The sequence below is a fragment of the Equus asinus genome, chromosome 20 (genome assembly GCF_041296235.1).
Source record: "Equus asinus isolate D_3611 breed Donkey chromosome 20, EquAss-T2T_v2, whole genome shotgun sequence".
In the NCBI taxonomy this organism is placed as follows: Eukaryota; Metazoa; Chordata; class Mammalia; order Perissodactyla; family Equidae; genus Equus; species Equus asinus.
Window position 1 is genome coordinate 92,032,256 of NC_091809.1, and position 12,466 is coordinate 92,044,721.

Here is a 12,466-nt window from a genome sequence, read left to right on the forward strand (position 1 = left end):
AGGAAGACTGGCAACAGCTGTTACCTCAGGGCCAATCTTCCTCACACACACAAAAACAATCCTTACTTCTTCACAATACAGACACTAGGTCTTGCCAAATAGCTCCCAGTAGGCTGTCCTTTGTGGATTCTTTAAGATATTTGATGGAATAGATTCCTGAAAGGGAAGAACTACTGGCTATAGGTGGTTTTCAGGTATCTTCTGAGTTGACCAGATCAGGCTCATCCATAGGGGTAGGTACTGTGGGAGGCATCCTGTTTGTCAGGTCCAGGTCACAGGACAATAGAAGCTTTTCAACCATCAGTATCACTGGTTTCAATCTTTATATCATCTTTAGACTACAGGCATCATCTCGTTCAAATGATGAGAACTTGGATAGAAAAATACTCTTTATTTCCCATTCAAGGAGCTCCAAATGCTTTCAGCTGTTGATTCCGAAAACTGAATTCAAACAGCATAGAACTTATTTGAAAATATTTTTACTTATAAATGTAAGAATGGTGAGTGGTGGAAGGATAAAGAAAATATTCATTTTTTAATAGATGTTCCTATCTTAATGAATCCATATTTATTTTTTTAAGCTGAAAATTTTCTTGAGAATTATATGTGAGTCTAGGATACAATGAATATAAACTGGAAATTTGCTTAGTACATTGTCCATTCCTTTGCAGAATAGCTCCTCATATTACAGTGTTTATTATTAAAAACAGATTGGTTCAGGACCACCGATGTCTTCCAGTCATCAGTTTTCCCATGGCCTTTTTAACCTCCTTATTCCTCAGACTATAGATGAGAGGGTTCAACATGGGGATCATGACTGTGTAGAACACAGACACCACTTTGTTTTGTTCAGTTGAGTAGCTGGACTTAGGCATTACATAAATGAATGTAATGGTCCCATAGAACAGAGTGACCACTGTGAGGTGGGAGGTACAGGTGGAGAAGGCTTTGTGCCTCCCCTCGGGAGAGTGCATCTTCAGGATTGAGAAAAGTATGGAGACATAAGAGAGAGCAATGATAAACACAGTGACCACAATGATGGATCCAGAAGATATGGCTGGAATTATTTCAGAAGTAAAATCACGAGAACAGGAAAGTTTCAAAAGTGGTGAATAGTCACAGAAAAAGTGATTGACTTTATTTGGTCCACAGAAGGACAGACTTAATAAACAGCTAGTAAATGTCCAAGCATTCACACATCCACCCAGGTAGGATATCCCCACTAAGAGGATGCAGATTCTGGGGGACATGTGGGTGGAGTAGAGCAGTGGCAAGCAGATGGCCACATAGCGATCATAGGCCATGGCAGCCAGCAAGAAGCACTCAGCTGTCCCAAATGTGACTACAGAACACAGTTGAGCTACACAACCAACAACGGGCAGAGAGGTGCCTTCCCTGAGCAAGCTCATGAGCATGACAGGTGTGACTGATGAGGAGTACCCCATGTCTACAAGGGCCAGATGGCAGAGGAAAAGGTACATTGGGGGATGAAGCTGAGGGCTGCTTCTGATTAACGTGATTATGCTGACATTGCCCATTAAAGTGGCCACATAGACTCCCAGAAACACAATAAATAAAATGGCACAAACTGTAGTATCCTCCGTTAACCCTAAAAGAATGAACTCTGCCACCATTGTGCAGTTTCCAGTCCCCATCTATACTGGGAATGGCACCCACTGAAAAAAGATCAAATGGATATTAGTTTGGAAGGAAGTATTATAATTTGAATACTTATTTTTACAGTGGTTATGTAATAAAAATTACAAGAACAGAGACACTCAAGTGTAAATTTTGCAGGAAGTATTTTTATACATAATACCTCATGTAAAACTTGACACTGTATATGTTCATTGATGTAAGGTCAGGATTATTCAGAAAAAAAAATGTTTTAAGTTAAAAAACTTTGCTCATATTTGCATCATCTTTTTAGTTTAGGATGTCTTTGAATTATAATCAACTAAAATTTCAGAATAATAATATTTTTCTTTCAAATATACAATGTCAAGAAGATTGAACACACACACACACCATAGCATAACAGTCACGTGCTCAGGCAGCTATAGGGCATACTTTTATTCTTAACAGAAATACTTGAAAAATGGTATATGTGAATTAACTGAGCAACAACATGCCTGTTATGAGCACCATGTAATTACGTGTCTGAACTCCAAAGTCCTAGATTCCTTATCTTTATTCTGGATGGACCTAGAAATTTTATTTACTAGGCACAGACCCAAGACTGAATGAAAGTTTGAAATTTTAAGGAAAATAGATGAATAAGACAAATTCAGAGCTGGTTATTAGCGCCCTTATGGCATGGAAGCAAAGTGTTGTGCAAAAATGTAATCAGCTATGGGTCTGTAGAGGCCTGGGATCAGATTCCACCTTCACCACTGCCTAAATGTGGAATCTTAGACAATTTACATCAACTCTTCAACCCTGCATTACCTTATTTGTTAAACATATACATATACCACACAGGATTCTTGGTTTGAATAAGATTATGTACATGATCACAGAAAGCACAGCTCACAGAGGGAAGTGAATGCTCAACAAATGGTTATTTCCTTAGGATAATTAAACCTTAAATTCTAATACAAAATTAAGAAGGAAACATTTCTATATCAATGTAAAAAGAAAATTACTACTTGCAGATATTTGTACTTCAACAAGAAGAATAAATGCCAAAGAATAGTCACTGTAAAGCAAGGCTACATATATGAAATTTGGTGTCTTTGGGGATATAATCCCTGAGTACATTACTTGTTTATGAAAATTCCACTGAAAACCCTCAAGACAGAGAGAGCTACAGGTACATACGCTCATGTGTATACATCCTGGCTACAGTCATCTCTACATTTTTTTGAAGTGCATTAGTTTTTTTTTAATGAAAACTTTCAATGGATTGCTAAAATCATTCCAACTGATTTGGGACTCACAAAAATAAAGATAATGTAGCACATATAATTTCACTTAGAAATAGAAATCCTTCTGGGAAAAAAAGAGCTTATGTTTTTGTTTATTTCTAGATGATAGCACCTTTTCTGTTAAATGTTTTATTTTTGAGATAATTATATATTCACATGGAGTTGTAAGAAATAATAATACAAAAATCCATATACCCTTTACTGAGTTTCTCCAAATGGTAACATCTTGCAAAACTATAGTAAAGTATCACAGCCAGGATTCTGAAACTGACACAGTCAAGATACAGATCCCACAGCTCCTTTTTGTGAACTGTTACAGCCACAATGACTTCCTTTTTGTCTCCATCCCCTCCTCAACTTCCGGAAACTCCTAATCTGTTCTCCATTTCCATTTTTTTATCATTTCAAGAATAATAACATTACGTTATATTTCTCTCTGAGTCTAGTAATTGTCTATGTGCTGAAGACTATACTAACTGACATTAAAATAGCTACTCCTGCTTTCTTTCAATTAACGTTTGCAGGCTACATCCTTTTCCATCTTTTAACTTTCAACCAGTTTCTATCATTATATTTGAATTGAATTTCTTGTAGATAGCATAGAGGAGTCATGCTTTTTAATCCACTCTGCTAGTGAGGCCTCAGAAAGAAACAAGGAATATGTCTTTGGAAAGTGGGGAAAAGGTGATCTTTGTTATAACTGGCAGGAAGCCTAGCTTAATTCTGTCCTTCTGTTAAGTGGAAAGCAGAACTTGTAAGCAAGGAACTTGGATATATTCCTGAGGAGACTTACAAGCAAAATCCTGAAGGTGCAGCTAGGTTTCTTACTTGTTATAGTAGACTGTGAAAAAACACAAATAATTTAACAAAGGACAGTTACGCAAAAGGAACTAGGAGTTGATGATTTGGGAAATTCTCAGCATATCTAGATTTCAAATAAAAGATACTAAAATTGTAATATTTGCTGTTTAAAAAGTATGCACTAGAGAGAAAGCCAAACGTGTGGTAGGAAAATGCTTTTCCACTGCTGAAGAGTTTAGGCATGTGACTCACGAATCCCACAACATTCTCAAAAGAAGTGAGGAGAAGAGATAGGATTATCCAGGGAAGATTTTTAAACGAGCTTCTTGTCTACTGACGTGAATACCATGACATATGAGACACAAACGATTTTTTTAAATGATATATGGTTAGAAACACTGTACTGAGACTGAAAGAGAAAGAGACAAAACCAAAAGAAAGAAAGCTGAGAGACTTAAAATTCTACAAGAATGAAGTTGGCTGATAAAACAATTCAGTTCAAATATGTGCTATTCTTTAAGAAAAAGGAAGAATGTCTTCAATAGAAGAAACTTAGGCCCAGAAACTAAAGCCTTGGATCCAGGGTAAAGAGCCGTGGATACAGATACTGAGGCTGTATTCACAGAGATCTGAGGTACAAGACCATAGGCTGTAAATGATATATGGTTAGAAACACTGTACTGAGACTGAAAGAGACTGAGACAAAACCAAAAGAAAGAAAGCTGAGAGACTTAAAATTCTACAAGAATGAAGTTGGCTGATAAAACAATTCAGTTCAAATATGTGCTATTCTTTAAGAAAAAGGAAGAATGTCTTCAATAGAAGAAACTTAGGCCCAGAAACTAAAGCCTTGGATCCAGGGTAAAGAGCCATGGATACAGATACTGAGGCTGTATTCACAGAGATCTGAGGTACAAGACCATAGGCTGGAGCAATGGGCCCAGAAGGTGCAACATAGAGTCACAGAGGAGTATTCCTAGGCCTTGAAATCTAGTGGATTTCAAGCTCTTGATTTCAAAGCTGCTAGAGATTGGTGACCCATTCCTTCCTTCCAACAAGACAGAAAAATTATCCTTGACTCACAGAACTTGCATACCAGTATTCTAGTGTTGGGAGGCAGATAATAAATTACATAGCTGAATTAAGTGAGCAGACAAATCAAGTTAAAGTTTGGGGTAAGAGCTTTTCAGGTAATTTTTTCTCTGTTCAGATTCATGAAAGTAATTCAAAAATCCATTGAAGAATGAGCCAATGAGGCTAGAGAAGAGTAAGCAAACATTAAAATAAAGCTGTATATCTGGGAATAGCAAGTATCTGAGAAAAAGGTACTCTCATCTATTATGGTAAAGCTATGGATTTGCTAGAAATTTGGAGGAAATAATCTGGGCAAATTTGTAAAAGTTTTAAATGCTATCTCCTAAAATTCTCCTTTGAGGGGCCAGCCTGGTGGCACAGTGGTTAATTTCACATAGTCTGCTTCAGCGGCCTGGGGTTCGCCAGTTCAGATCCTGAGTGCAGACCTGTGCACTGCTTGTCAAGCCATGGTGTGTAGCAGGCATCCCACAAATAAAGCAGAGGACGATGGGCACAGATGTTGGCTCAGGGCCAGTCTTCAAAGGGGAGGGTTGGCAGCAGATGTTAGCTCAGGACTAATCTTCCTCAAAAAAGTAAAAAACAAATAAAATTCCCCTTTGAAAGATCTATCTAAGAGATAATAATAACCTGAGAATACACATATACATACAAAACTATGTTCATTGCATGATTGTTTAAATAGTAGAAATGTTGAAAAGATTCTAGTGCTCATCAATAAAGGAATGGTTAAAAAAAATATGGCGCTTTCATTCTATGAATTACTATATAGCCATTAAAACAATGAAATGGCTGTATATGTTGAGCCTCTGAAACAAGGCCATGATATATTCTTATATTTTTCCTTCCAAAATCTCCACTGGATTTTTTCATAACTTCTTGTTAATGTTTCATAACCGTCTGTTCCTGTTTTATGTGCATGGTACTTTCACCTGAATCACTAAAGATATTCATTACATTTATTTTAATGTAGCAACACGTGGTGATAGCACTACAAACTTGATTTCTTTGGGTTTATGTTCCGTTGTCTTTTGAATTTGTTGTTGCTTTTGTGTGATTCTGAAGATCTTAAAATACTTTGGGAGTATTTATTAAAAGTACATCTTTACAACTGACATTTTCTGCTAAACTGCCCAACGATTCTGTTTGTACAACTTACATGGAAAGGCACAAAGGCAGTGGTATTGCTCCCTCTTTTTTTTTTTTTTTAAAGATTTTATTTTTTCCTTTTTCTCCCCAAAGCCCCCCGGTACATAGTTGTATATTCTTCATTGTGGGTCCTTCTAGTTGTGGCATGTGGGACGCCGCCTCAGCGTGGTCTGATGAGCAGTGCCATGTCCGCGCCCAGGATTCGAACCAACGAAACACTGGGCCTCCTGCAGCAGAGCGCGGGAACTTAACCACTCGGCCACGGGGCCAGCCCCGGTATTGCTCCCTCTTTTAAGTTACAGAGACAAGTGGGCAATATGTATAGGCAGGCACTGTACCTCAGTTGCTTGTCTTCTGGGCTTTCCTGTATTGCATTGACTGTGCCTAAAGAACTATTCCCATTTAGAGACATACACTCCAAACAGAGCTATTTCTCCCTTTAGAGGAACTATTAGGCTATAATACAAGGGTAAGCTAGCCTGGCTTTCCACCTCAAAAGACCACTTCTTACACATTTGTTAGTTGTCTGGAGCCTCTCTAGCTTCTATCCCCCCCTTTTTTCTTTGAGGAAGATTAGCACTGAGATGACTACTGCCAATCCTCCTCTTTTTGCTGAGGAAGACTGACCCTGAGCTAACATCCATGCCCATCTTCTACTTTATATGTGGAACGCCTACCACAGCATGGTTTCTGCCAAGTGGTGCCATGTCTGCACCCAGGATCCAAACTGGCGAACCCCGGGTCGCCGAGAAGTGGAACGGGCAAACTTAATGCTGCGCCACCTGGCTGGCCCTGCTTCTATCCCCTTTTAACAGAATATTCTTGGTATTTTAGCAAACCCTCTGTGTGATTCTGATGTATGCTACAGTTTGAGAGTGACTGCCTCAGTGTCTCAACCTCAGCTGAACGTCAGAATTACCTGGAAAATTAAAATATGCTCATATATGAATCTCATCTCAAAGATTTTGATTTAATTGATTTGTAGTGTGGCCTGGGCATTGGGATTAATAAGTTCCTCAAGTGATTTTGTATGCAGATAATGATGCAAACCACTGATTCTGTCATTCCAGTTTGCAAAGCTGGAAAAGCACTGTATGCAGACTCCTCTTTCTTCTGCCTCAGAGGTTTGGTTAGTGGGAATTCCTTCTGGAGTAAAAGATCATTGACCAACATTATCACTCCCCCAGCTAATGGAATTCATGACCCCCTTTTCATGCTTTCATGATTATTTCAGAGGGAAAACTGTGAGGGAATCCTGACACATGTATGACTCACCTGCTGTAATTGTAATCCATAGTCTTGAACTGATACTTCAAGTGGATCATGGAGAAATTCAATAGGTGGGAAAAGTACTTCCTCTATTCATTCATTCATTCATTCATTTCTCAGATATCTATTGAACATTGACAGTGTCTCAGACTGTCTTCCAGGCAGTGGGGATAAAATGGTGAACATGACAGACAAAGTTCCTGCCCCCATGGAGCCTATATTCTAGTGGGCAAGGCAGATAGTAAACTATAAACAAATGTGTAATAAGACAATGATCAATTACAATGGCTAAGGAAGAAATAAACAGGGCAGATTCTTATAATAAGTAACTTTCTGTCATAGCATTCTGAATTCACTCAGAAAGCCAAACTTCCCCATATACACGTATATATGTATATGTGTGTGTGTATATATATATATATATATATATATATACATGTATACTTGATACATATCAAAAAGACAGCAGTGTTAAAAATAAGGCAAACACAGAGAAGTTCGATAATCTGTCTGAGGTAACATAGAAAATGGCAAGACTGGGATCTGAATGTTAAAAGTTTGATACTGAAAACTGAAAACTACGTTCTTAACACTTTCACCAGTGCTTCGTCTAGTGTACCTTTCATCATTTGAAAGTTTTTTGTGTGTGTTGTTTTAAACAATTTTTGTCTTAAAGCATATTTTACACTAAACATATTTCTACGCTTTATTATTTTATAATTTACTCAGTGATATATTTTTTAACTATTTATTTTCAACCTTCCTCTTCCAAGTTACAACTAAACTTCCAAATTTTCTTTTATTCTCTTTTTCTTCACAAGTTTTTGGGAAGATATATATCCTAGTTCTAGTAGTCTAAGATTATATTATGACAAAGAGCAGTAGATTTAACATAACCCTTCCCACAACAGCAGCAGAATACACATTCTTCTCAAGTGCACATGGAACATTCTCAAAGATAGACCTATGCTTGGAAACAAGGCAAACCTCAGTAAATTTAAGATGATTGAAATCATATCAAGCATCTTTTCTGACCACAATGCTATAAAAATAGAAATCAACTATAAGAAAAAAGCTGAGAAAGTCACAAATATGTGGAGACTAAACAGCATGCTACTGAACAACCGCTGGTTCAACGAAGAAATCAAAGGAGAAATTTAAAATACCCATAGACAAATGAAAATGAAAATACAATATACCAACTCTTGTGGGATACTGCAAAAGTGGTTCTAAAGGGAAAATTCGTAGCAATACAGGCTCATCTCTACAAATGAGAAAAATATCAAGTAAGTAAACTTAAACTACTACTAATAGAACTAGAAAAAGAAGAACAAACCAAGCCCAAATTCAGCATAAGGAGGGCAATAATAAAAATTGGAGCAGAAATTAATCAAATAGAGACTCAAAAACAATAGAAAGAATAAATGAAACTAAGAGCTGGTTCTCTGAGAGAGAAACAAAATTGACAAACCCTTAGCTAGACTCGCTGAGAAAAAAAGACAGAAGCATCAAATAAATAAACTTAGAAATGAAAGAGGAGAAATTACAATGGATACCACAGAAATACAAAGGATTATAAGAGAATACTAGTAAAAACAATATGTCAACAGCAGATTTCATCAAGTAGAAGAAAGAATCAGTGAACTCAAAGTCAGGTCATTTGAAATTATCCAGTCAAGGAGAAAAAAAAATTTTAAAAAGTTAAGAAAGGCTGAGTAACTCATGGAACAACAGAAAATGAATGACTACAAGCAATATGAGAGTCAAAGGAGAAGAGAAAGAAAAAGTGGCAGAAATATTAGTTAAATATTAATAGCCGAAACTTCCTAATTCTGGGAAGGAAATTAAACATCCAAATTCATGAAGCCCCCAAAATTTACAAATACGAAATAATCCAAAAACTCTACACCAAAATACATTACAATAAAATGTAAAAGTCAAAGACTGAGAGAGAATTTTGAAAGCAGTAAGAAAAAAGCAACTCATCACATACAACAGAGCACCCCTAAAACTGTCAGCAGATTTCACAGAAGAAACCTTCCATGTCTGAAGGGAGTGGGGTGATATATCCAAAATGCTGAAAGAAAAAACTGTCAACAAAGAATACCATTCCTGGCAACACTGACTTTAAAAAAATGAAGGAGAGATGTAGCCTTTCCAGACAAACAGAAGATGTGACAATTCATCACCACTAGCTCTACCTTACAGGAAACACTAAAGAGAGTTCTTCAAGTAGAACCACAAAGACACTAAAGAGCAACTCAAAAGTATATAAAAGTATAAAACTTACTGGTAAAGGTAAATATGTAGACAAATAAGGAACTGTTATACTATAATGGTGGTATATTAATCATTTTTTATTATAGTACAATAATTAAAAAACAAAAGCATTAAAAATAACTATAACTAAAAAGGCATGCTAATACATACACTATATAAAAAGATATAAATTGTGACATCAATGACATAAAGTGTGGAGAAGACAAGTTAAAGTATACAGTTTGTATGAGCTTAAAATAGTTTGCATGAGCTTAAAATAGACTATTATCACTATAAGATTTTTGTATGTAAACCTCATGATTGACTACAAAGGAAACACCTATAGAAGATACATGAAAGAAAAAGAGGATGGAATCATAGAATTTCAGTACAAAAATCAGCAAATCATAAAGGAAGTCTTCAAAAGAGGGAAAGATGGACAAAAGAATTATCAAGCAGATAACAACAAAACGTAAATAGTAGGTCTTTATGTATCAACAGTTACTTTAAATAAAAATGAATTAAACTCCTCTCAATTAAAAGACATAAGAGTAGCTGAATGAAATAAAAAGCAAGATGGAGCAATATGTGACCATGTTCAACATTACTATCAGTTAAATGCAAATCAAAAGTGCAATGAGATATCTCCTCACTCCCATCCAAATGGCTATAATTAACAAGATAGGAAACAACAAGTGTTGGACAAGATGTGGAGAAAAGGCAACCCTCATACACTGCTGGAGGAAGTGCAAACTGGTGTCGCCACTATGGAAAACAGTATGGAGATTCCTCAAAACATTAAGACTAGAACTGCCATTAAATGCAGCTGTTCCACGGCTGGATATTTATCCAAAGAACATGAATGCACGAGTGTGTAAAGATACATGCTCCCCTATCTTCATTGCAGGATTATTCACAATAGCCAAGATTTGGAAGCAACATAGGTGCTCATCAAGGGACGAATGGATAAAGATGTGGTATATATACGCAATGGAATACTACTCAGCCATAAGAAATGATGAAATCCAGCCATTTTGACAACATGGATGGATCTTGAGGGTATTATGCTAGGCCAAAGAAACCAGAGCGAGAAGTCAAATACCGTATGATCTCACTTATAAGTAGAAGATAACAACAATCAATCACATAGAGACATGTATTCGATTGGTGGCTACCAGAGGGGAAGGGCAGAGGGAGGAGGGCAAAAGGGGTGATTAGGCACATGTGTGTAGTAATGGATTGTAATTAGTCTTTGGATGGTGAAAATGATGTAATGTACAAAGAAATTTAAATATAATGATTTACACCTGAAATTTATGTAACGATATAAACCAATGTTACCACAATAAAAAGTAAATTTAAATAAAATTAATAAGAGAAATCCTAAAGGGAAAAAGAAAGATTATTTTAAATGCACCTCCTTTAAAAGATAAATATTGACATTAAGTGGCTTGAAAAAAAAAGATATGAATAAAATTTTAGGATTTTTGGCAGATTAAGTAATTCTTCCTACTAATCAAATTTTGTTGCTCATTATAAATTTATTTTAATTTTACTAAAGGTTATTAACTCTTGTCCTCTGATTTACAATTTCACACTGAAACTCCATGCCCCACCTTTACCAAAAATCTCCACACTGGCTAGTGACATATGGACTGAAATATTTAGATCAAAACACTCAATTTCCTTTTATTATTACATTTATGGTACATTATTATATCAAAACCTACCAAAAACTAGGCTTCACTAAGAAAATATTTTTCTAGCAAGCTGTCTCTTCAGAGCCCCCTTAATCTCATTGTTCCTGACACTATAGATGAGGGGGTTCAACATGGGGATCACCACCATGTAGAACACGGACACCACCTTGTTCTGGTCACTTGAGTAGCAGGACTTGGGTGTTACATAAATGAATGTGATGGTCGCAAAGTACAGAGTGACTGCTATGAGGTGTGAGGCACAGGTGGAGAAGGCCTTGTGGCGCCCCTCAGTGGAGCGCATCTTCAGGATGGTGATGAGGATGCAGATGTAGGAGACGGATATGACAAGCACTGTGACCACAATGATGGAGCCAGCCACAAATGAGGGAACAACTGCAGAGATACTGACATCAGAACAGGACAGTTCAACTAAAGGAGCTAAATCACAGAAAAAATGATTGACTTGGTTTGGTCCACAGAACAGTAAAGTAAAGAAGGATATAGCAACAGTGCAAGCATTGAGAAAACCACCTCCATAAGCCACTATGAGCAATTTAATGCAAACTTCTGTGGACATTTTAGTGGAATAAATCAATGGGCTGCTTATTGCCATAAAGCGATCATATGCCATGGCAGCCAGAAGGAAGCACTCAACTGTTCCAAAAAGAGCAACAGAACCAAGCTGGATGCCACATCCAAAATAGGAGATGGTGTTTCTCTCCACCAGGAAGTTTACAAGCATATTGGGTGTGACAGACGATGATAAGCCCGTGTCAGCAAAAGCCAAGTGGCTCAGAAAAAAATACATGGGATGATGGAGATGAGAAGAAATTCTAATAAGAATGATTGTGCTGAGATTGCCAGTTATGGTCACCAGGTACATAAACAAGATGGTCATGAAGAGGATGATTTGAAGGAGTGGGTCATCAGTTAAGCCCAATAAAATGAACCCTGCCACTTGAGTGTGGTTTCCATCTCCCAGGGCGTCCATGTCACAACACAGCTTCTATCAAAACAAACCTGTGATGAGACATTACATTAAAGAAGTTGTAAATTTGAAGATTTCATTTTCCTCATTGATACACACAGAGGTTATTAAAATAAATACAATGTTCAAGTTAAGTTTGGACCTCTTTTTTACTTCAGAGTCCAGCGTTCATATATTCATGTGTAATGAATCTTCTATATTTTAAAAATTGTTTTTAGCAGAAACATGAGAAAATCTACTTTAAATAATGCATATTTATTTTTCTTTATATTATACATCTA

General features: G+C 36.7%; 2 protein-coding genes across 2 annotated transcripts; both read right to left on the reverse strand.

The window, feature by feature from the left end:
- Window positions 1-716: 716 nt before the first annotated feature.
- LOC106843948 (olfactory receptor 5P3-like) lies at window positions 717-1,655 on the reverse strand. The gene has a single exon (XM_014861199.3). The coding sequence runs from the start codon at window positions 1,653-1,655 to the stop codon at window positions 717-719; it is 939 nt and encodes a 312-aa protein (XP_014716685.3).
- Window positions 1,656-11,243: 9,588 nt separating this feature from the next.
- On the reverse strand, window positions 11,244-12,192 carry LOC106843949 (olfactory receptor 5P76-like). Its single transcript, XM_044752653.2, has one exon. The coding sequence runs from the start codon at window positions 12,186-12,188 to the stop codon at window positions 11,244-11,246; it is 945 nt and encodes a 314-aa protein (XP_044608588.2). The 5' UTR covers window positions 12,189-12,192.
- Between the last annotated feature and the right edge of the window lie 274 nt (window positions 12,193-12,466).